We start from the raw sequence: 24,355 nt of genomic DNA on the forward strand, positions 1-24,355 counted from the left end.
AAGATTCCGTCGCTCGAGTCCTGCCTCTTTGCACTCGAGCGTCGTAACAGTTTTTGTTTTTAGACATAGAAGGCAAATGTAAGTACAGTATACATGAATATATGTTTTCATGAAACATTATAAATTTGAGTTGGTTAAGCTTAAATATAAAAACTAATTTTAATTTAAAAATTAAGAAAACATTAGAGTAAACTGAAAGTACATCTTTTAAGTTCAGGCAAACTCATAACATTTATGTCCAAACAAACTCATAACATTTAAGCTCAATCAAACTCATAACTTTTAAGTTCAGACAAACTCATAAAATTTATTTACACTACTCAAACATTTTGAGTAAACTACTTGAACATTTTGAGTTAACTCTACTCAAACATTTTGAGTTAACTGTACTCAAAAATTTTGACGTAATCAGTTGCCATATAAATTTTGAGTACTTTCAACTTGTTGGGTTTTACAGTGTATGAAATCGATGTTCCTGTGAGTTTTGGCATCGTCCAACAAGTTGATGGACCTTTAAAATAAGTGGTGACTTCATCACGAGGGAGGAGTTATATTCACTTTTTGAGACAAAGCATTCTGTTCGGCCTGAACCAACGTGCCAAACTGTGAAGGCAGTTGCGGCAAGCTTTCTAGATAAATACATCTTTAAAAGAGCACCTGGGATTATCTGGGAATCCTAATGAAGCCGTCTTTTGTATTTCTTTGCCGGCTAAAACGAGCATGTTGCGCTTTACAGTCTCTCAGAGCTGAAGAAGAGGCCCAGCAGAATGTGACAGCCCACCAGAGGAGGCCATCACTTTTTGGAAAGCACAAAGTAACAATAGATGAGGCTTGGAAGAATCAGTGTCGCGAGAAAGCATCAAGTGGCTCTGTGCCTTTCTGGATGTGAAAACTGAATGACCCAACTTGGTGTATTAATTGCTCTGCCATGCAATGCAGATTGTGATCTCACTCATTACAAAAAGAGAATTAAAAGGGCTTGTCGGCGTTTAAATTGATTTGTTGATCGACATGTTCTAAAGATTTCCAACTGATAGTTCTCTTGACAAATTCAATTTTTGTAATTTAGTAATCATGAGGCAATGGGTGACCGTTTACTGGCAGAGGATGACATCCACTGCGCAAACGGAAAATAAACCACAAACAGAACAAACAAAAAAAACATTGTCCCACCCGCAGGGGGTCTGCTGGGTTTTTGCCAAAGGTCACTATTGGAAAAGACACCAAATAGTTGATAATTGGACCTGAAAGCACAGGCACCAAATCCAAGGTCAAATCCTTCCACATGTCAGCTTTGGTAAGGCTCATTGACGGTGGAACCTCTGAAGCGGAATGCCTCCAGAGCAAGTCCACAATTCGACCAAAACTTTCAGCCGCTTCAACCTCAGAAAACTGGAACCACAGAGGTTTTTTGTTGTTGTTGTTTTTTTTTGTCACGGATCAGGAGCACTCAGAAAAAAAAAAGAAAAAAAGAATGGCATCTTAACTTGCTTTTAGGAATTTATTTATTTATTACATACTGCTAAATTAAATATTGGCCCTAAAATGTTCGGACACAGAAATGGCATGTCAGTATAAACAATACAGCAGGCCCACAAATAAACATGCTTTGTTTTAGTAGCATTGACTAATCTTGGGAACACCAATAAAAGTGTCCTACATGACGTTCGGGAGATCATACAACTAAATAAAAAAAAAAAAATCTTATAAAGCCCAGCCACGGGATAAATAATAGAGTGCATATAACGCATGCAGTCACCTAAAAGGGGCTACTAAAAAAAGAGGCGTTCTCTCAGTGCTTGCAGCTTAGCAGCTTGGTTTCAATACAAGAAAGCACGACACAAACTATTGCATAAATAAAAATGTTGCTCTTGCATTGCAAACATATGAACAGTGTTAATTTTTCTCAGCAGGTAAGACAGCCCAGCGTTTAGCACAAAACTGCACATTATGTTTGTGACAACAACACCGTCCTTCTTCTAATATTGCTTGACGGGTGGGCTTCAAATAATAATCTTCTTCTTTTCCTTTCGGCTTTTCCCCTCAGGGGTCGCCACAGCGAATCAATGTCGTCCATCTATTCCAGTTTTGTGCATCCTCTTCTCTTACACCAGCGACCTTCATGTCCTCTTTGACCACATCCATAAACCTCCTCTTCGGTCTTCCTCTCGGTCTCTTGCCTGGCAGTTCAAGGCTCAGCATCCTTCTCCCGATATAGTCACTCTCTCTCCTCTGGACATGTCCAAACCATCTCAGTCTGGCCTCTCTGACTTTCTCTGCAAAGCCTCTAATATGAGTGGTCCCTCTAATGTACTCATTCCTGATCCTATCCAACCTGGTCACTCCCAAAGAAAACCTCAACATCTTCAGCTCTGCTACCTCCAGCTCTGCTTCATGTCTTTTCTTCAGTGGCACTGTCTCCAGTCCAAAAATCATGGCTGGTCTCACCACTGTTTTATACACTTTTCCTTTCATCCTAGCTGAAACCCTTCTATCACACATCACACCTGACATTTTTCTCCAGCCGCTCCAGCCTGCCTGGACACGCTTCTTCACCTCTTTCCCATACTCTCCATTGCTCTGGACAGTTGACCCCAAGTACTTAAAATCCCCCACCTTCTTTTCTCTTCTCCCTGTAGCATCACTCTTGCACTTGGATCCCTCTCATTCACACACATATATTCCATCTTGCTGCGACTGATCTTAATTCCTCTCCTTTCCAGGGCATATCTCCACATCTCTAGTTTCTCGGCCACCTGTTCCCTGTTCTCGCTACAGATCACAATGTCATCTGCAAACATCATGGTCCAAGGAGATTATTGTCTAACATCGTCTGTCAGCCTGTCCATCACTATAGCAAACAAGAAGGGGCTCAGAGCTGACCCCTGGTGGACTCCCACCTCCACCTTGAATTCCTCAGTCACACCGACAGCACACCTCACAACTATATAATAAATATAATAAAATAAGGATTATACATGTCTGGATGTTTTACCTCCTATAATATGCAAACACAAGATGAGATCAAAGTCATCATCAAGAAACGTAACATAAAAAAAATCCACTCTAACATTGAGTGTAGATTTACAGGGGTTTCTAATCTTTTGCTATGAGAAGTGAAATCTATTTCCATGTCAGGAAAACGTTTTGGAAACGGAGCCACCTTGACGAGACCTCAAGTAAATAAAACAATACTTTTTACAAAAGTGGATCACTGTCAGTGTGTCACACCTGTACATTTTAAGGGATCCAGTTACCAAGCTTGAAAAGGACCTCAGTGTTTTCAGGCTCCGGGAAATTTCTTGAAAAGGGGGGACCGAAAGATGTGGCCAGGCCGAGCATATTTGGGCTGGCACAGGGACTCCTTGCAATGCAACAGGCCCCTTCGGGATTCCCCCTCTGCTCAATGGGGCAAGCGATACTTCCGTTGATGTTGTCAGAATAGCTAAAGCTTGGATGGCCTTGATTCAAGCTTTGCAGCCGTTGCCTTTCCTGCGCCTTCTTGGCTCGATTCGCAATGTAACGCACTCTGCTTTGGCTCCTGGAAGATTACCTCCGAATGGATTGGGGCTCATCAACGAATTCCTTGTGATAATCACTCGATCTGTTTTGAGGGGCAAAGTCACTCGCCGTAAGGGGCTCCACGCCAGTCAGCTTTCGTAGCCTCTCCGTCAGGTCGCTGTTGTGTCCAGCTTTTGGCAGACCGCCTTTGCGCTGACGGTCCCAGGTTGATCTGATGACGAAGCTGCGACTGATACTACGGTACTTGCTGTCAAAGTGACAAGAAATATCATCCGATGTAAGATCGCCGAAGCTTTTGGATAGGGACACGGGGGTTGAGGTTGGAGCAGCTGATGAAGTCCTGGCTGATGACTGCTTGAGTCCTTCCATGAAGAGCAGGCTCCAGGTATGGTGTCTTTTAGTGAGCCTGTGGGACGGGTCAACAGGTGACACCAGGTTCTGCTGTGGATCAGCGGGCGCGGAACACTCAATCTGCCGAAGATTAGGGTTCGACTTGCTTCTGGTGATGTGCGGGCTATCAAAGGAGAGGAGTCCTGAATGCTGGCAGCTGGCGCAGTGGGAGTCGCAAGGGACGATCGTTTTGGATAGACTCTTCCTGGGCAGGCTGGACGAGTCAATGACTGTGTCGCTGGAAGACACGCTGGAGGATGAGGACATGCTGTCTTGATGGCTACCTGGCTCGATCTTTCTCCAAAGGTGATCGTTCAGAGTCGCATCTGTGCATATTTCGGGTACGACTGAATCGGCCCTGGCTCGAACATGGCTCCCACTCCTTGATCTTCTTTTCGGTGCGTATGATGACAGAGTGCCGTGCGTTCTGCCAGCCGCGGCTGTTTGGGATATGTTTGAAGGAGATTTGGCTTGCACTGGTGCAACAGAAATGTCAAATCTGGGCTCGGACATCACCACTGCTACCTTGTTTGTGTTGTGCGTAGGAGCCATTAAGGTTTCTTTCTGGGTGTGCTCCAAGTATGCCTGAGTACTTGTGACTTGTTGGGGACCTTGGGTGCACTCCATCTGGATATTTTCTTTCCCAGAATTCCCTTGGAGAAATGCTGTCCGAGTAAATGTTTGGAGTTTTTCGTTGTCTAGATTAATTGGATTAGGACTGCTGGATAACTCATTTGAATGAACTGCTAAATGAGATTCTGTGTTCATTGGAGTGGGGGATGGCACCAGCAGTGATGGGGAATGCTGTGGATAAAAGCCATTCTTTGGAATGGTGACAGAGGAGATGAAATGTCTTCTTAGCATCTCCATAATTTAATGCAGGAAATTGAAGTGGAATAGATGGACTCTGAACTGTGGAGCAGTCTGTGGATGAAAAAAAAATCCCCATGATTATGAGTGTGATTAATTGACTATTATTTGGATTTGATTTAAGTAATTAGCTTCATTACCACTCCGGATAGTGGACGAGATAAATAAAAAAAACATGTGTATCATATTTCATACACTCCACTATATAAATCTTGCAACACAACTGGAAAAACATTGCCCACATAAATGTAGGTGCAAAAGTATATATGCACATGCAGTAAGAGGTCAAATGCAAGAGGTTGCTTGAAAAAGTAGCTCTTGGGAGAAAAACATTGTCGAGCAGACCCTGCTGCATATGTTTTGGAACAACATCAACGTTATGCTTTCCCCTGATTAATTCCTTGTTATTGTGACAGTGTAACTCCTCGTGCATAGTGTAAGTAGAACAATCCAATTTCTGTCCACGCAAATTTATTTGTTTTTTTATTTTCTTTTTTTTTTTTACTTACACAGCCATTTTAAAAAAGAAATTTCCCTGACATACAAATTGTGAAAACTAAATTGTTGAGATTGACAATGCAATACTGTGACATGATCATCATAAAGCATCACACGTAACCTTTACAGAAGGCATTGTGTTGCGTTTGTTGGATTGATTTTAAGGTCTCCAAATGACCGAAAAGGATTTTGTGACTAGTTTCTTCCAGTGGTAAGATCAAACTTGGTGTGCCAGCATCGAGTTTGTGTTTATTTTTTTAATTTCAAACCAAAATCAACCCTGACAAAGAAAGCACCCAAAAGTGAATGGTGAGGAGAAGGAAAAAATGCAGGTAAGATGGAAAAAAAATTATGGGTGAAGTGGAGAAGCATATAACATTTAAGTGCAGCGTTTGCTTGTGTGCTTTGATCAGGTTTACCTGGCTCTGGTCATCCCCTCAATTCTGCACTAGGAACAGAGAGAGCGTGCAAAGGGAAAAACAGGAAAAAGGAGTTCAGCAAAAACTGGAAAGAAAAGGAGATGGGGGAGAAGGAACACCTTCTGGAGAAAATAATTTATTAATAGAAGTAATGCATTGATCTCCCAATTTACGGAATATATACGGAAGAGGATTAGGGCCACTGAAGAAAAAAAATACGGTTGGCAAAATTCTGACTATAATCTCAGAATTCTGACTTTATTCTCAGAATTCTGACTTTAAAGTCAGGATTCTTTTCGTTGCGACTTTAAAGTCAGAATTCAGACTTTGTGATGTTCGTGGAGCTATTCAATTTTGGCCCCATCAGCGTGTACAGGACGTTAAGTGTGGCTCGGAAGACAGGACATACAGTAATGTCGTCACATATCGACTTTTTACGTGGCCGAGGAGTGTCGGAAGACATCCTTTCTCTTTTGGAGGAGCAGAGGGTGAGTAAACAGTGCGTTCTGGTTGTTTCGTTTAATGGCCGTTGTGTCCATAGTTGGAGAATCACTGCAGTTAAAGTCATCGTGAATTGACCACACTGTGATCACACGTTCTGTCGTAGTCCTGTGAGTACATCGTTTTAAGAACTGTTGAGGCACACGCACGCATCAACGAAGTCAAAAGTTGATGAACTGCTGTCTGAATAGGGACTTTATTTTGATAGTTGCATGTTGTAAGGCAAATATTTCCCAGTTTTTTGTATTCTTCTAATAATTCTATGACCGATGCACCCTTGGTACAACAATTAAAGTACCATTTATTCGCCATGATTTTTCAGCAGAAAAGTGGAAAGCAGTTGGGAGAATCCTTGTGAAGGGTTACCGAGATTGTTGCTATTTCCCAAACAAACTTGCGTTTCCTTTCCTTGAGCAGGTGTTTTTCAACTCGGTCGACAGTGATCTAAAAGCACATTTTCTGCAGTTTGTGAGCAGTCAGGAGCGTGAAGTATCGATTGAAGCAATGAAGGACTTTTCTGAAGTGGACCTAGATGATCCTGTGGAAGTCCTTGACAACTACGGCTGTAGAAAAAGAATCTCTGCTGAAAGCGTTCCCAATATACTGCAAGAAATAGCACACAAAGAGCTGATCCAAAAGCCGATGTTTGTGATTGACTGTTGCAGGGAGGTTAGGCTCCACCGTGTCCTGATCAGTCCAGAAGAACTGAACAAGTTGTGCTCGGACTTGCAACCTACCTCAAAAAAGGTCTGCCAACTGCTGAAATTTGCAATTGATTTAACCTCAAAGCAGAAGGATGTGGCAAATCCTCTGAAAAGGTTAATTGGATGAATTCATGCTTCAGAAGTGTTGCCGTTTTTGTACTGGATCTGATCTTGTTGTAACCAACGCCATTCTTGTGGAGTTTTAGGAAATGACTGAGTTTAGTAGAAGGCCGGTGGGGCACAATTATTGAAATGTTCTGCATATTGCTGACAACTATGATAATTTCCCAGATTTCCTATCTGAATTCAACGCCGTTCTTGAAAGCAGTATCTACGTGATTGACATTGTGTAGCTTTTTAATACCAAGAAACTGTGACTAAGCCATCATAGTTTGCATCAGCACTACATTGCTTTTACACTACATTACAGTATATTTGTGTCATCAATACGTTTGTGTCATCAATACGTTTGTTGAAACAATCTTTGCATTTTTGCTGTTTTATGATTTCTATACAAATCACTTGCATTTGGTGTAATATTACAGTAATAGTTCTGTGGACTTTTGTTTATACAAAAAGGCCTAAGAAGTTATGCATAACCATCAGATGGTTGTTTCAACAGTTTTGCTGTGTTATTTAGGTGCATGTTTCTTTTATTCAAAATAAAAGATATCATTGCATTCAATTTTTGACTCCACATGAATGTTGAAAGTTAATATCCTTGTGTGTAAAGGTGGTTTAATAACATTTTACAGGTATTTTCTAATGGCTTTCTAATTTTCACATCAACCTCACTCTAGAGGTGCAAGGTTTGATTCTGGTTCTGACCTGTTTGGGGTGTCCAGCCACTCCGGATCCTCCAATATTTCACTAACATGCGTGGCAGGGTAATGGAACACACTAAATTGTCCTTGTCATTGTGAGCAATGGTGGTTGTTCGTCCGTGCATTGCGCTTGGCTGGCAACTGGGTCAGGGTGTCCCGCGCCTACTGCCCAATGACTGCTGGGATAGGCTAAACAGCACACCTCGTGACCCTTGAGGATAAACAGATCAGAAAATGGATGGAGAGGTTTTATATCACGATTAAGACATTCATCCTCTTGTGATCTAGTCACCCTCACAAGGGTCACAGGGCAGGCTGGAGGGAGGCATGGCAAAGTTTTTTTGAATAATGTCTGTGTACTTCCAACCTACGACTGAATGCCATTGAGAGGAGTCGGAAAAAAAAACAACTGGTTTGTGGAGTAAATTTGAAGCTTCATTTTCACATCAGTACAAAGTCCAACGATTGCATCAGTAGACATGTCAAATATACTTCAGTAATTCCTCTCTCAACTTAGCATACAAGTCACTCGCATTCAATGGATCTGATGATGTGTGCCATTCATTTTCCTCCATAAGCAGGCAACACAGTTCAAATACAGTTTCATCACATGGAAAATCGCCCTTTGTCGTAAACTCTTCCATACATGCAGTGATCTCTTCCGTTTCAACAGGTTTTAATTGATCCTTCCTGCAGGAAATGAATTCATGATCACTGGTCGACCCAAGCTGTATCATTGTGCAATCTTCATCTTATTTTGTGTGAGTTCCACGTTTTCACAACTTCGTCCAGCTCATCCTGAACAAAAAGCAGCATTGTTTGAGTATGATATTTTCACCATTGATCAAATAAAAAAAATGTCCAAAAATATTATTCGACCTGACCTGCACAAGATTAAGAAACCAAAACCGGATCAGACTTTTATCCAGAAAATCTCCTGTGAAGTGGCCATCATCCTGAAGAGTTTGAAATAAATTAATCCACAAATGTACACTGTTTGAGAAGGGTGGACCACCACCCTTCAATGCGTTGATTGGCTGTACTTCTTCCATAAAGGAAACTTTTCTCCGGAGCAAAATTGTTTGAGTGGTTCAGAGGCAAAAACATTTGCATCTGTTCGACACAACCGTTTTCTGTGCCCCTGTCAGCACGGATCCTCTCTGGACATCCACCGACGCGTGCAACTGTTTTTTTGCAACCACCTTAGGGTCACTACTAGTGGTATAGGCTTGCGCCCATAGCACATACCGGCTAAACCCATCAATGCCAATCCCATCGGGTTTTAATTTGCCATAGCCATCCAGGTGCCAAAGAGCATTTGGCCCTCTACAATTGTACTGCCGCCGTTTTAGGCGTGCTCTTCTTAATCCCACGCCTACAGGGTCAGCCAATTTTATAATTTGTTTTATTGTATCTTGTGACACAACAAATCCTTTCGAATGGCACGTAGATGTCGCCAGCGATAACCTTGCATCTGTCCACTAGTCAGGATCTCGTGCTGGACAAAAGGCAGCACATCTCTCAGGTCTGACTGGTTCTTTCTTCGAAAAATACCTAGTCTTTTGCATATCCTTTTCAGAGTCCGAACACTTAAAATAATTTGAGCATTATGCGATAAAATTGCAAGTATTTCTTTCTTGCTGAATCCAAGTCTAAAGCGTAGCTTGATCAAGTCACCCAAATCTGGATTTTCAGCCACTGTTTGGGCTGCACCCTCCATCAGTCACTTTATCTGCACAAGAAAAGAAAGACGACAATTACAATCTGACAAAAACACCAGTGGGCATTTTGAAAACATGACTGTATGACATGATGCTTGTTGTATATAGTTGTTTTTAATAATGTTTTCGCTTATGATAGTGTTAGTTCAAACGTAAGTAACTTCATATTCAAGCAGTCTAAAAGTAAATACAGTAGAGGGCGTGTGCACATATTGTACTGTACTTTCTTCGACGCGCCGGTTACTGGTTACTTTCTATTTATTCGCGAATGTAAACCGGGTGCATCCAATTATTATACAGTATTCCGACTAGCAACGGAGATATCAGCTCCGCGGAGCACGTTAACTATGGACACAACGGCCATTAAACGAAACAAACAGAACGCACTGTTTACTCACCCTCTGCTCCTCCAAAAGAGAAAGGATGTCTTCCGACACTCTTCGGCCACGCAAAAAGTCGATAGGTGACGACATTACTGTATGTCCTGTCTTCCGAGCCACACTTAACATACTGTACACGCTGACGGGGCCAAAATTGAATAGCTCCACGAACGTCACAAAGTCAAAATTCTGACTTTAATCTCAGAATTCTGACTTTAACGTCAGAATTCCGAGAATAAAGTCAGAATTCTGACTTTAAAGTCACAACGAAAAGAATTCTGACTTTAAAGTCAGAATTCTGAGATTAAAGTCAGAATTTTGCCAACCCTATTTTTTTTTTCTTCAGTGGCCCTAATCCTCTTCCGTAGATTTGCCTTTATTAGTCTCGCAGTGGAGAAATTTACATTTCACAGCAGCAGAGCGATGAAACAAGTGATTAACACTTATTTCAAATTAAAACCAGAAAGGCGGGTGCAAAAATATCACTTTGAAACACAAGTGTCATAATTAAGGCCCGGGGCAAATCTGGCCCGCCACATCATTTTATTCGGCCCACAAAAGCAAATGAAGCAAGTGGCACGATGCTTGCTAAAGTCTGAACCAAAATTTCAAATTTTCATATGCAAACCACAATAACCGTCATTTTTTACTTCAGATTTAAAAACTAGTCATTCATCAATTTGTTGTGAGCTCTATATGTAATATGTGGAGGGGATGAAACATTCTAATGGCTTCCCTAAATTCATAACTGTCACATCTCATCGCCATCCTGGGCGCGCCCCGCCCCTCCAATCACCTCCTCCGCTGCTCCCTGGAGACGGCCCCTCCATCATCACTCACCTGGGTTCCCACAGCTGTTTGTCATTCACTGATTGTCCCTTCTGACTATATAAGCCTGAATCCTGCCTGATAAGTCTGTCCCAGCGCTCTCCCACTGACCAGAAGCTACGCCCATGCGCCTTTTTCTCCCGCCGGCTCAGCCCCGCCGAAGCTAACTATGACGTCGGCAACCAGGAACTGCTGGCGGTCGTCCTGGCTCTGCAGGAATGGAGACAGTGGCTTGAGGGAGCTAAACAACCCTTCACCGTCTACACGGATCACAAAAACCTGGCGGTCATCCGGTCTGCCAAGAGACTTAACTCACGACAGGCCCGATGGTCACTCTTCCTCACCCGTTTCAACTTTTCCCTCACCTACTGCCCAGGGTCGCAGAACACCAAGCCCAATGCCCTATCCCGCATTCATGAGCTGGCAGAAAGGGAGGAGATCACCGCCAACATCCTGCCGGCCCAGTGCACCCTGGGCGCCCTGAGGTGGGAGGTTGAGAGGAAAGTTCAGCAAGCCCAGGGGACGGCCCCCATCCCCAGAGGCTGCCCCACGGATCGCCTGTTCGTCCCCCCTCCTCTACGCACTGAGGTGCTCACCTGGGGGCATACCACCAAGATAGCCTGTCACCTGGGGGGGCAACAGAACGATCCAACTCATCGCCCAACGGTTCTGTTGGCCGGGGTCCAGGAGGGACATCACCCTCTTCGTGAAAGCCTGCCCGACCTGCGCCCGTGGTAAAGCCTGCCAACAGCCCCCGGCAGGACTCCTCCAGCCTCTACCGGTACCATACAGACCCTGGTCCCACATCTCCGTCGACTTCGTGACAGGCCTCCCCCCCTCCCGTGGCAAGACGGTCGTCCTCACCGTAGTGGACCGATTCTCTAAGTCGGCCCACTTCGTCCCGTTAACCAGGTTGCCGTCCGCCATCGAGACGGCTCAACTCTTGGTTAATCACGTCATCCGTCTCCACGGGATTCCGATGAACATCGTGTCGGACCGGGGACCGCAGTTCGTGTCCAAGGTATGGATGCATTTCTGTCGGTCCCTAGGGGCGTCGGCGAGCCTGTCGTCTGGATACCATCCCCAGACCAACGGACAGATGGAGAGGAAGAACCAGGACCTGGAGGCGGCCCTCCGGTGCGTGTGCTTCCACAATCCGGCATCGTGGGCTCTTCACTTACCCTGGGTGGAGTACGCCCACAACTCCCTGGACTCCACAGCCACAGGTCCCCGTTCATGTCCGCCTGTGGCTATCAGCCGCCTCTGTTTCCCACCCAGGAGGGCCAGGTGCAGGTCCCGTCTATCGAACATCACCTCAGACGGGCCCACCGAGTCTGGAAGGAGACCAGGGACGCCCTGTCAGGCACGGCGTCCCAGAACCAGCGGGTCGCGGACCGTCGTCGGCGACAGGCACCCAGCTACCAGGTCGGGCAGGAGGTTTGGCTGTCCACGAAGGAATTTCGGTTAGCAAGGACTTCAGCCAAACTGGGCCCACGCTTCACGCTTCCCCATCGAGGCCATCCTCAGGCCGGTCTCGGTGAGGCTCCGGCTGACACCCACCATGCGGATCCATCCCGTATTCCACGTTTCCCTCCTCAAGCCAGTGGAAACCAGCTCCTTACTTAACCGCCCCACCTTCCTTCGTCACTCGAGTCCGGTCCGCAAGCCTCGAGTGCCTCGACAATAACAGCTCTCGAGAGGAAACCGTAATGACAATTGGCCCCAGCAAAACATGAGTTTGACACCCCTGCCCTAAAACACGTCAAATGACCTAAAATGTGTCCAGAATATACATGACAATGACAGAAATGTGGTCTCATTGTTCTTAAGAACAATTGAAAGCTGGAAGAAAACGTCATCATATTTGGATGGATGCACTTATGTTACCCCGATTCATAATGAACTGCAAACTTACCATTTGTGTTATCTGTATCGGAAGGCGGATTTTGGGCAAAGACAAACAGAATATGAATGAAATATTTGGAGGGGAGGGGCCTAATCACTTTTTGTTTGTACATACGTTTGGGGAAAGCTTCTAGATAAGATCATTGGAAGAAGGAAGAGGTGTTTTGGACAGTGGAAGTTTACGCTCACTATGAGGGCAAACGGGAGGAATATTCTTGTCAAATTGACAGGAGGTGCTCTGAGAGGATATAGGGGGTCAACTTGAGATAAACTAAAAAATGATCTTCTACAGTCGACATGGGCAACTACGGAGCAAGTAAACCACACTTCGTAATCTTACCGGTGAGGAACAGGGGTGATTTATGACGCAACTCCTCCATTTTCTGGGTGAACAGGGCATTCATCTCCCGTTGAAGAGTGCCTACCGCCCTCTTGCGGCTGTCAAGGACAGAACTTCGAGGCAGCACCGGGAGGGAGTCAAAGTTGCTCAGGCTGCCAAAGCTGTCACAGCTGCTGCTGTCATCGCTGAGCGAGAGTCTCTGATTGCCATCACCATTTGTGAAGGGTATGAAGGTGGGGCCACACACAGTACCGTACTTAGGCATTGTCGTCTGATGCCAACGGAGGTGAGTTTGATAATCTGGTGTCAGGCTCTGCACCGGTGCGACAGCATTGGGAAAATGTCTTCGGGGAATGTTGCAAGACAGAGCGTTCGTCTGAGACGCATAAGGCAGAGACTGGATATGCGGGGAAGCCAGCCTTTGCCTGGCTTTGGATCTGGGGAAAGGCTTGGGTTGGAGGAAAGCCTGGGATGAGGACTGAAACCGCTCCTCTTTTGAGTGAGGAAGTGACTGTGAGCTTGGCACAGAAGCTCGGAGGTGGCGATGGGCAGTATGTCGTGGCTTTGTTATTTTTTCAGTTGAACCGTTATGACTGTCCCGATCGTCTGGCAATTTTGACTTTGATTCGCGCCTTTCCGCAACAGCGCCCTTTCTTTCGGCGTCTGGACTCTCCTTGGAGCCGATCACGCATGTGATACAGTTAGAGGACATTCCCACCCTGCTGGAACTGTTGAGAGAGACTCGAGCAAAAACCCCCGCCTTGACATCTGTGTCGTGAAAGCGCAGTCGGCTGGCCCGTTTCAAAGGCTCACTCAGAGGACGGCGATGAGCACAACGAGGGCTCTTACCTTTACCCTCGCCGTGAAAAGTCCCATTGGTGTCGGGGTGTTCCCATGGGCCTTTGGCTTGGCAGGATGCCAGTGAATCGCCATTGCGCAGTTGTGGTGGTGTTGGCTGGTGAGAGGAGGAAGCAGAGGCTTTGCCCTCGGACTCTCTGTCCTCGCTTGTGCCCTCCGAGTTGCAGTCTTTGGTGTTCATAGTGATCTCGGGAAGGCTCTTCTTGACTTTGGGCTGACCTTTGGTCGGTGCGCTGGCAGTGCGTCGCAGGAGGTGAGCGCCAAAGGGCTGCTTACGGCTGTGCTGTGCAGCAGCATGGCTGTCTAGGGAGGCCTGCTTTGGATTTCTGTGAAACAGGCCTTTTATGCCGCTCGCTGCTTTGGCCTGATGAAAGCACAACAAACAAAACTGTCAAACACTTGGTGAATGACCGATTCAAAAGTTGAAAAATCACAAAGGATAAAGCAAAAATAAAAAACGCCATAATGCAGATTAGTTCGGGGAACTGCATTATTGTGCTAACACGTTTTTCGGGGGGCAAACATGCTTTTTGAAGGAGGAACTAAAAACACAATACCCCACAATGTACTTTGCTGCTGCACAAAATGGGTCAGCCAATGTCTACAAACACCTTTCAGTGACACGTCACACGTTTCCTCCAAGTGTAATGAAGTTATTTGCAAGTTAGGATGGCTTCACACATGTGTGGAACAACAATGCAAACATTTGCAATTTTCAGATTATCAGACTTCAAATGAGCCAACTAATGAGCAATGGATGCTTGAAGCAATGAGCATGTAATAAAAAAAACAGAGTCCACCATATTTGGTGCAAACCTTACTGAAAGCCAACATACAGCAGAACAGTTTGACACAGTTTGTGTAACAAGCCAGGGGGACTGAACACTTTTTTTCAAAAATAAAAAATAAGATTGCACAACAAGTCAGTATAATGTTATTGAAATTCAAATGTATGCATGTTTTTCCTGTGCTGCAAAGTAAGGCTAAAAATAACAATGGCTGTTTTGACAATGAGAACATCTGACTATCAATAACCTCCAGACAATGTGATGACTGTGTCCAAAATAATTTCAAAACTTCATTCAATGCCAAATCGCTCAGTGTGATGAACCAAGTGGATTCTGATTTTCATGAAACTCGATGTATTTATTAATAGTGATGCCACAACACAAGAGCTCAAATTTCAGGTCAATCGCAGCACAAGTCAAGCTACGCTCCATTGACTTTTTTGGCCACAAAAAGGGCATGGCCACCATCCTTTGAACCATGATAAATGAAGAATTTGGGTATAGTTGAAAAGGGAATTCAAAAAGCGATCCACATTGTATATACTGTATTGTTTTACAAGAATTGTCCCAGTAGTTCTTGAGATTGGAGGGTTCAAATGAGGACGGCAATACCCCTTTTTGCCAAATGAATTGAAACTCTGTGATATCTGGACCTCTGCTCAGATTAATCAAGAGCAAATTTGATTCAAATTAAAATCCGCTCTCTCAAATGTTTCTTATTTTTATTAGGTGATTTTGCTTTGGAATGACCACTGAGTAAACACTGATGAATATGAACTTATATAATGTGGGAAGTAGATCAAAGTAGTTCAAATATTGTAACTGAAGTAACAGAAACAGTAAGGATACAGATAACATTAAATAAAGCAAGTCTTCTCAAAATGAAGTCAGTGTCCTAAATATTTAAAATCTAAAAAGTAAGCCTGTTTTGAATTGCAAATGTTCACTTTGAAAACCCTACCCCACTCGTCCTGATTAAACTACATAATTTCACCCCAAACTCAAGTAAAACCATGCACCTTCCAAATCAGAATCTTTCAAAGATCCCTGCAAATTACATTCCTCCAACTTGGCCCATCCAATTTTGTTTTAACTAAATTCCTCCACTTTCAAAAGAAAATTACATCAGCAAGAAAAGAAAAAATCATAATTAGCTGGCATTGTTTTGCGCTGACATTATCACGCAACCGTCACACTGAACGCAAAATGAGCGTTTCTGGCAGGGTGATTCCATGCATGGGGGATACAGTTTTATCCGGGCACAAGGCATGCGCTGTAGCTTTGGTGACGCGTTTTCAGCAAAAATCCATACATTCACCCATGTTGGGGAAAAAAATGGTCACAAATCGCCTCTTGATAGTCAATTGGTTCCGAGAATGTATTGGGTCACAAACAACATCATGTACTCGTGAGTTTTAACTGGAAAACAATGGAGTACAAAAATAGATCATTGCAGTCTGTGGTCACCTCATGCTTTAGTAAACGGCCAACTATGAAAACCTTTGTACATCACACGCAGCACAAGCACATATAGACACACAAGGTGGTGAAACAAAATAATTTTGGCACAATATTGGCGCGGTCTGTGACTAACAACAGTTACAGTATACAACACAACTTCTAACATTGATCGGGGCCCCGGGCCAAAGAAAAGCAGGTTTGGATAATGGGGAATGAGGAGATTTGAGAATCTATAATATATTGTTTAGTTTGATGCATTATCCTTTTTTTTTAATTGATTGATTGATTTATTTTGCTATCCCCATGAGAGGAGTAGGCGCCCATATTCTCTGTTACAGGCAGCTCTAGAGTAGCTCCCACAGAAATTCACGCAAGGTATGCAATGGGCACCATATTTCATGTTCAGTCTGAATGCCCCTTACTTCATCTTTCAATAGTCCTGTTTTCCCATTGTTAGGCGCCAGTGTGTTTCATCCTCAATATCCTCGCACCTAAGATTGATCAGACCTCCAAAAAATCTCTAAATTTACACTGATCCATGCAACCATTTCCTATGTCCAAGCCTGGTATTGACAGCCTTAGAATTGCAACACGATCAAGTCATGGTCATTTGGTGCGAAAATAAATGTATTAAACTGTCTTAATAGAGAAATATTAACTCATTCACTGCCAGACGATGGGCAAAAATGTGTCCACTCCAGTGCGAGGGTTTTTGTCATGTTCACTCAAATTCCAGTACCCACAGAATATTAAATTTTAGGACTACATAAACATTCAATGCATCGTAAGAAACATTAGATTAGTGGTCACCAAACTACGGCCCGCGGGCCGTATCCGGCCCGTCAGCACATTTGGCCCGGCCCCCTGAACAATACCAGAGATGCTATCAGATCTTTTTCCTGTTTGGCCTCCAGAAAAATAAAAAAAATCCTTTTACAAGTCAAAGGTCGGTTTTCGATCATTACCTGTTCCTATTTTAATCAATGTAATCAATGTATGTTGTTTATAATCATGATTGAACAATGCAAATAGGCCTGCTCACAATAGAACGCTAAAGGAGTCGGTCACAATGCGACACAACACAAGAAAGTGACGTATGAGGAAGTGGAGGTGTGTCCGGTGGTACATTCAGGTGCGCTCAGTTTGGCGCTCTATTTGGTCCGAGACCCGTTTTCTCTTGTAAACCTTCTTGTCAAAGAGAGAACGGAATAATGGTGAAAAGGTTAGATAAGAGAAAAATAGATTCAGAATGCAGGGTATTTAACCTGCAGTGGACAAACGATTATTTTTATGTTCATTGCAAAGACAAGGGTGTTTGTCTCATCTGTCAACAGGCGGTGGCGGTATTCAAAAAATACAATCTTCGCCACTATGAATCCCGTCACAAAGACAAGTACAATAGCTTGCAAGGTCAAATACGAGCAGACAAACTCTCAAAGCGAAAAGTGGACTACTATCTCAGCAGAATACATTTGTACGCCAAGCTCAGCTGAAGAAGGCATCCGTTCGGGCCACCTTTCAGGTTGCTAAGATCATAGCAAGAAGTGGTAAACCTTTCACGGACGGAGAGTTTGTTAAGAAATGTATGTATGCTGTCGCGGAGGAGTTGTGTCCCGAGAAGAAAGATGCATATAATCCCGTTAATCTGTCGGCGTGTACAACCACCAGACGCGGTGAAGAAATCGGGATTAATGTATATGCCCAGCTGCAGCAGACGGCGAAAGAATTTGACTTTTTTTCATTAGCACTGGATAAGAGCACGGACATGCAAGACACAGCGTAACTGCTCATTTTTATTCGTGGAGTTAGTGCAAATTTTGAGATATGCGAGGAGCTGGCAGCCCTCCAAAGTCTCAAAGGGACTACAACAGGGGAGGATATTTTTGACCAAGTGTACCAAACCATGGAGAAGTTGGACCTTAGTTACACAACTGTGATGGTCTGAAAGACACATTCAAGCCCAACAGTCTCATTGACTTCTATGCCGCCCTCCCAAACAACACATATCCAAACATCAAAAAACACGCAATGAAAATATCCAGTTTTCGGCAGCACGTATATCTGCGAGAAAAGCTTTTCTCGTATGAAACTGCTGAAATCTCCGATGACATCAAGATTGACAGAAGAAAATTTGCATCAGTGTTTGAGACTGGCTGTAACTAGAATGGAATCTGATATTCACCTTCTCACCAGCCAGATGCAGATCCACAGTTCACACTGATGAACATACATAGGTAATCTTACTTTTCTGACTTAAATGAGTCATTCTGAGCATAAACAAATATAATCATAAATCAAATCTACTGGGATAAAATCCATCTTTACAGCCATACTGGTAGTGAAATGTATTGTGCTGTGCAGGTGCTTTATCACTTAGTTCACTTTCTCAACCTGTTTCCTTTGTGGTTTTCACAGGGACGTGGATGAGAGAGAGCTGCAAATCGCGGTGTCTACAAGCCTACTGGAACCTACAAAAGGATTATAAGGAAGGAACACAAGAACTTTAAGAGACTGCTCATATGTGTCAGAGAGATTGTGCTCTGACAACTGAGCTGAACTTTTATGTTAAGATTGTGCATGGCACAACAGAAAGTTAATGTTCCATGGCTTTTTTTCTATGAAGAACACAGAGAGAGTTATTTAGTTATTATTTATTTCATAAATAGTGCTATTTATTTCCTGATTTTTCTTTATGTGAAGAACTCAGAGAGGTTTATTTAGTTATTATTTATTTCATTAATAGCGTTATTGTTTGTTTCCTGATTTTTTTTCTGTAAAAAAACTGGAAATGGCTATTTGGTTATGTGTGGCTTTCTGGAAAACAATTTTTCTAAGCTCCCCTACGATCGTCACACTTTTCCTGTTACAAACTGACACCGGCCCCCCATCACAGAAGGGAAAGGTGATGTGGCCCGCACAGGAAAAAGTTTGGGGACCCCTGCCTTGGACTCTCCTCTTTCCTAAGAAAAAAAATGAGTTAATTCCTTAGCTACAATGGGTCTGGAGTAATATGAGGTGCAAGTGGGGGGCGGCTGTACAAAAGGCAAATGCTGCCCCTTGTGGAAGGGAAAAAACATTGCTAACCAGCACTTTATCGGCACCCGCCCGCAAGAAAAACCAAAACCCCTAAACATTGGGGGATGGCGCTCCGCGTCATATTTTGAATTCCCGAAAAAAATCGGGATTTGCAGTGAATGAGCTAAATGTGATGAGAGGTTATATCCAACTTGGAATCTTCAGAGCCAATATTTATCTATGCAAGTACAATTGAAGTTCGAATTGTCAGCACCAGCAGTGAGTGTAATTAGGTAAAGTCAATCATGTAACCATTCATTTCAAGTAACAATGTTTGTTTGAATATACTGGGTGGATTTAAAAAAATGGAAAAATCTAATTCAATGCTGAAAAAAAAGAGTAAGAAGCTGGGCAGATTTCTGAATGAGCATTTCTGTTTTCAAAAAGCTCTGGCGTTAAAGACATTGGATGTACTTGATGGATCACGGAAAGTGGAGAGAGGCCGAGCCTTCAATAACTCATGCGAGGCATGAGTTGCTTTTTGTAAAGCGGATGAGAGGGATATGTGCAAGGAGGTGGGAGGAGTGTGTCAACTGGGCTCATGCAAGGTGCCGAATGGGTGTCACTACACCTGAGCTTTGATTGGCAGCTTCAACGTTCCTAAAAATATCCTGCTTCGAAATGAATCATTTGGTAAAAGAGGGGTCCACTGGAATTACAGACAGTCAGAGGCAGAGTGAGAGAGAATCAGACGGGAACAGATGAAAAAGACATAAAACACTGGTGCGTTGGGAAGTAAGCTAGAAAGCACAATGAAAAGTATAAATTCTCAACGAAAGACAAAGTTCAAAACAAGGACAGCGTGAAGAACAGATTTACAAGTGACTGGAAACGGCTGAGTACACTGAAACAGGGGAAGCAGCACAGTTGTTTTTTATAGCAACAGCTGATATTTCTTTTTCAAAGTTGAAATGTAAACAACAATGCAGACAAACTCTATTTGAAGCCTCCAATAATGTGCACGTTGACGACAAAAAAGCAAAACAACTACCACTATGCATCTACTTTTAGTCATTTGGGTATTTTAAAAAAGATATGTCCACTTGTAATCAGGCATGCCTAGCCAGGTGTAAATCAATCCTCGATTTACAAATCATCTGGTCAAGAAATTACACATTTTTATTTCAGTTTTCAAATGTTTAAATGTTCAGTATTAGCTATTCAATTGTCTTTGACAGCAATACCTACCTTACCAGCGATGTCATGTACAGCCACATGAACAAAGATGGAAGCCTCCTCCATGCCTTCTAAGTACACATGGCGATAACCTGCAAGCAAACACAAAACGTGGGAGGAAAAAAAAGTCATTTCAAAAAGATTCGACGCAAATACAGATATACTGTATATGTAGGCAAGACAATATATTTTACCCTAAACAAAACCACACCCACAAGTCTTTACCTTGCATCATGCTGTTGAAGGCGATGGTACGCTGACCAATGAAGTCTTGACCAATGGGGTCGTGGTCCCACACGAGGAAACGTACCAGGGTCAGTTCTGGCATGTGGACGGTAAACACCAGAGTTTCTTCCCACATCGGGTTGAAACCTGCAAGTGCGTTCCGAGTGTGAGTTGAGGTGTTATTAATGGAAGGGTTCCCTTAAGGGTTATATTAGAAGTACATAGTAGAAAAGTAAAAGAAATGAAAGGTTTATACATATATAGTACAAGAAAACTGAGACAAGTGATTGAGGGAGAGCGCAGAGAAAATAGAGTCAGGAGACTGTCGTACAGTGGAACACAGTTTAGTACCAATACATTATTAAAAGTATGTTTTTATGTGCAGACAGTTGCATGTGTGGGTCTCTTTGGACTCGTCTCATCAATAATACATCCCAAGCCCATACAAGCAGCCAAAAGTTGTGCTTTTAACTCAGGCGGTGTTGTTCGGTTCTAATTCTTGTTTCTTTGGTCTTCAACGAAGTTCTGTGATAAAAACATCAGCGAGGATGATAGATGGTGAACAAAAAGCTACTTTATTCTAGTGAAACAAAAGGAGAACATCTCTCGTCGGGACGGGAAGCCAAGAACACACGAACACAAGAAGAACAAAAGCACACAGAGAAAGAGCCCTCCCGCTCAACCTAGTTTTGAAAAGGCACAGTTGCAATCTGTTGTCCAATCAGCTACGGACAAGTATTGGAAGTCACACAGCAGCGATCTGTTGTCCAATCAGCTACGGACAACTTTGTTGTGAGAGAACATTTAGACTGAAACTTGATTACTTGTTACATCCTGCTTTCACAACGATTCAACTAATAAACTTCATAGATCCATGTAGACTAAGCTAAACATGGAATAACATAATGTTTACGAATGTGCATAAAAACACTCTATCAGGTGTCATCCTGGAAAATAATATAAATCATGATTTCTCCTTTATTCAAATTGACTTTTTGGATTCAGTGAAGAAAATATTTTTGTTAAAATGTAACATCTCACTTAGCCAAGAGTGAACTTTGTTGAAAGGTGGATGACAAGACTGCTTTATCTATTTACTAGCACTGCCTTATGACAAGGAACCGATCATAGCAAAATGTCCATTTATGGATACTATTATTCTGACTATCTAATCTGATTGATCTCTGTCTTCCATATTGATAATCCATTGAGCAGGCTTGTCAGGGGGTTTTCAATTTTCACCTTAGATACAGTCAAAGGAACAATACAAAAATCGGTTTTAATGTAAATTGTAGTTTTAATAATCATTTACTCATACATTCATGGTGCAGCCTTGCTTTGCGGATAAAATGTTTCCAATTTGCTTATACTGTAGTTTAAATGATTAATAAAAGCCCACCTATCTAAGAAACAATAAAAAGGAGTGTTAAAGTGAATTTCAATTTTGTACTAACACAGTCTCACCATTATCATCCACTACTCGAGTTTGCTCCTTGGAACAGTCCACCGGAAGGCCAATGATCTCCACTTCCACGAAGGGATCAATGATCTGACACGGATAGATCATAACGATGATGTCATTTAAGTTTTGCAAGATGTCACCATGTAACTGTTGCATTTACGATCAGAGGAAAGTAATTAGAAGTGTGTTTACCTCTCCTCTGTCCCCCAACATGGAGTCTTTGGGTTTGGGCAGCTGTTGTCCACTGATGATCTTTAATACCAGTTGTTTCTTCATTTGACCTGGCAGCGGATCTTCTGCATTGGGATTGAAAGCACCTGCATACTCAAAAAAAGACATGTAGTGCGTGAACAAATTACAAATGGAAATTATTACAAAGTAGGAATGCTCACCTTCGCACATGCAGCTAGGTTTGAGGATGAAGCCACAGTTGCCATTACTATAGAACTTGGCTCTGTTGAGCTGAAGGACCCGACCCTCAGACTGGTAGTTGAGTGCAACTGTCAAGAAAGTTATTCCATACTACTCTCAGCGAGATACACATTGGGGCAATCATGGTTTGATATGGCAGCTTCATTTCAAAGGATCAGTAATTGCATAGTGCTCCAATCACACGGGACAACTAGCACCAAAGTACCAAATATAAATGCAAACAGTAGACCAGGGAAAGACTTTGTTCCATAAATATCGGAAATGACACAAGAGTAATGTTTTTCCCCCCTTTAGGCAAATATTTCCATTCTTATAACTACTCCATGTATCATTTTGGAGAAAAAAAAACTGAAATGTTTCCCCCCTGTGCCATGCGCAGCCGCACTCAAAACCAAATTATACAGTCTGGCACTTGATTGTGTACCTTTTCTCTCTTTTTTCTCCCCCAAGTCAGGTGCTGTTAGCCAGACTGAACGTGTTTGCCCAAATGCCAAACAAATGGATTCAGTGAAAAAAATAAACAAACACAAAAACATGCTGTCGGAGTCACAAGCAAAGGCAGCAAAACTTATATAAAGAGAGAAGAGAGTGTCAAAGTGTGCACGAGCATACCAAGTTGGCAACCTGCATTCCAGAAGGGCTGAGGGTTAAAATTTGAGGAGTCCACACGATAAGAAGATGGGTAGATGCGTGAGAGCTGTCGCTGGTTAAAATGGTTGAAGGAGCTGGCTTTCTGCTGCATCACCTGATGGGCTTTGGTTTCACTCAAGGATGAAACCTGCCAGCTGCAGTTGGCTACCATTCATGGCACACAAAAATGCATTAAAATACGAAACAATTGAGTATGATTATAACATTATAAGCAGTGTTTAACGTCACACAACTGCTTGCAATCTTGTCATCAATATTTTCGTTTTTTGCCTTAATCGTCCTCCATGGTACTGGCCACCTCTACCAAATTAAGCCAAATAATTAGAGGTAATTTTTATTTTCCACCTGCAATAAAATTATGAATATTAATCACTAACGGGTATAGTTTATCACAATCTAAAAAAAATATAAAATTACATATTACATATTCTTGCTATTTCCCTGTCCTTCCTGTTGGGCTGCAGTTGGCTGAAAGCACAATTTTGATTCAATTATATGACCTAACAGTTGGCTGAAAGCGCAAATTTGATTGGCTGATACTGACCGTTGATGTTAAAACAGAAAAACGCCCTCTTTTGAATAAGCCCGACGGGTAAAAAAAGATGACGAGTATTGTACACTTGAGGTTGAATGGACCGAAGGATTCGCCTTTTTGGAGAGAACAGGTTCTGCCGTGATTGGCAATGAAACAATACCATCGATGACAGTCAGAATCAGAAAACATTTATTCGTCCCACAATGGGGAAATTTGCAGTCCAAAGCAGAAATTTGAAAGGGGATGGGTTGGGGGTGATGAAAGGATAGAAAACAAGATATTCTAAGCATAACAAAATAAAAATGTCAACTGTATACTGTGCAAATGTAAATGTGCAAAACCGTTTGATAAAAAAAACTGTACAGAGTGCAAGCATCAAGAAAGTCCTATTGATATATTGCATCAACCCATATTTACAAGTGTCCAGTTTTTTTTTTACATATGATCATTGAGAATTGCAAAGCCTGACAGCAGTCGGTAGGAACGAGCGGCGATACCTCTCCTGTGTAATAGTCTCTGGCTGAAGGAGCTACCCAGTGCTGTCAGGGTGGGCAGGAGGCTGTGGGAGGGGCCGTCCATCATAGCTTTTAGTTTAGCTAGCGTCCGTCTGTTGCCCACCTCCTCCAGAGAGTGCAGCGAGCAGCCCAGGACTGAACTGGCCCTCTTGACAAGGCGCTCCAGTCACTTCCTGTCCCAGGTAGTGATGCTGCCTGACCAGCAGACAATTCCATAGTGGATGGCTGAAGCCACCACAGAGTCAGAGAAAGTTTTTAGGAGTGACCCCTGAACT

General features: G+C 43.0%; 1 protein-coding gene and 1 pseudogene across 1 annotated transcript in view; both read right to left on the reverse strand.

Annotated features, from left to right (window-relative positions):
* Positions 1 to 1,487: 1,487 nt before the first annotated feature.
* On the reverse strand, positions 1,488 to 4,861 carry LOC148903468 (1-phosphatidylinositol 4,5-bisphosphate phosphodiesterase eta-2-like; annotated as a pseudogene).
* Positions 1,488 to 24,355, reverse strand: part of plch2a (phospholipase C, eta 2a) — a 90,312-nt gene continuing 67,444 nt past the window's right edge. The window contains exons 16-25 of the mRNA XM_089003251.1: positions 22,992 to 23,174; positions 22,340 to 22,447; positions 22,140 to 22,264; positions 21,950 to 22,034; positions 20,486 to 20,632; positions 20,273 to 20,352; positions 19,656 to 19,733; positions 12,903 to 14,124; positions 5,700 to 5,784; positions 1,488 to 4,836 (exon numbers count right to left, since the gene is read on the reverse strand). Coding sequence (XP_088859377.1) covers positions 5,729 to 5,784; positions 12,903 to 14,124; positions 19,656 to 19,733; positions 20,273 to 20,352; positions 20,486 to 20,632; positions 21,950 to 22,034; positions 22,140 to 22,264; positions 22,340 to 22,447; positions 22,992 to 23,174 — 2,084 coding nt within the window. The 3' untranslated portion in view covers positions 1,488 to 4,836; positions 5,700 to 5,728. The remainder of the gene's footprint in view (positions 4,837 to 5,699; positions 5,785 to 12,902; positions 14,125 to 19,655; positions 19,734 to 20,272; positions 20,353 to 20,485; positions 20,633 to 21,949; positions 22,035 to 22,139; positions 22,265 to 22,339; positions 22,448 to 22,991; positions 23,175 to 24,355) is intronic.

Source organism: Hippocampus bargibanti, linkage group LG01 (assembly GCF_051943395.1).
Source record: "Hippocampus bargibanti isolate YZ-2025 linkage group LG01, ASM5194339v1, whole genome shotgun sequence".
NCBI classification, from domain to species: Eukaryota; Metazoa; Chordata; class Actinopteri; order Syngnathiformes; family Syngnathidae; genus Hippocampus; species Hippocampus bargibanti.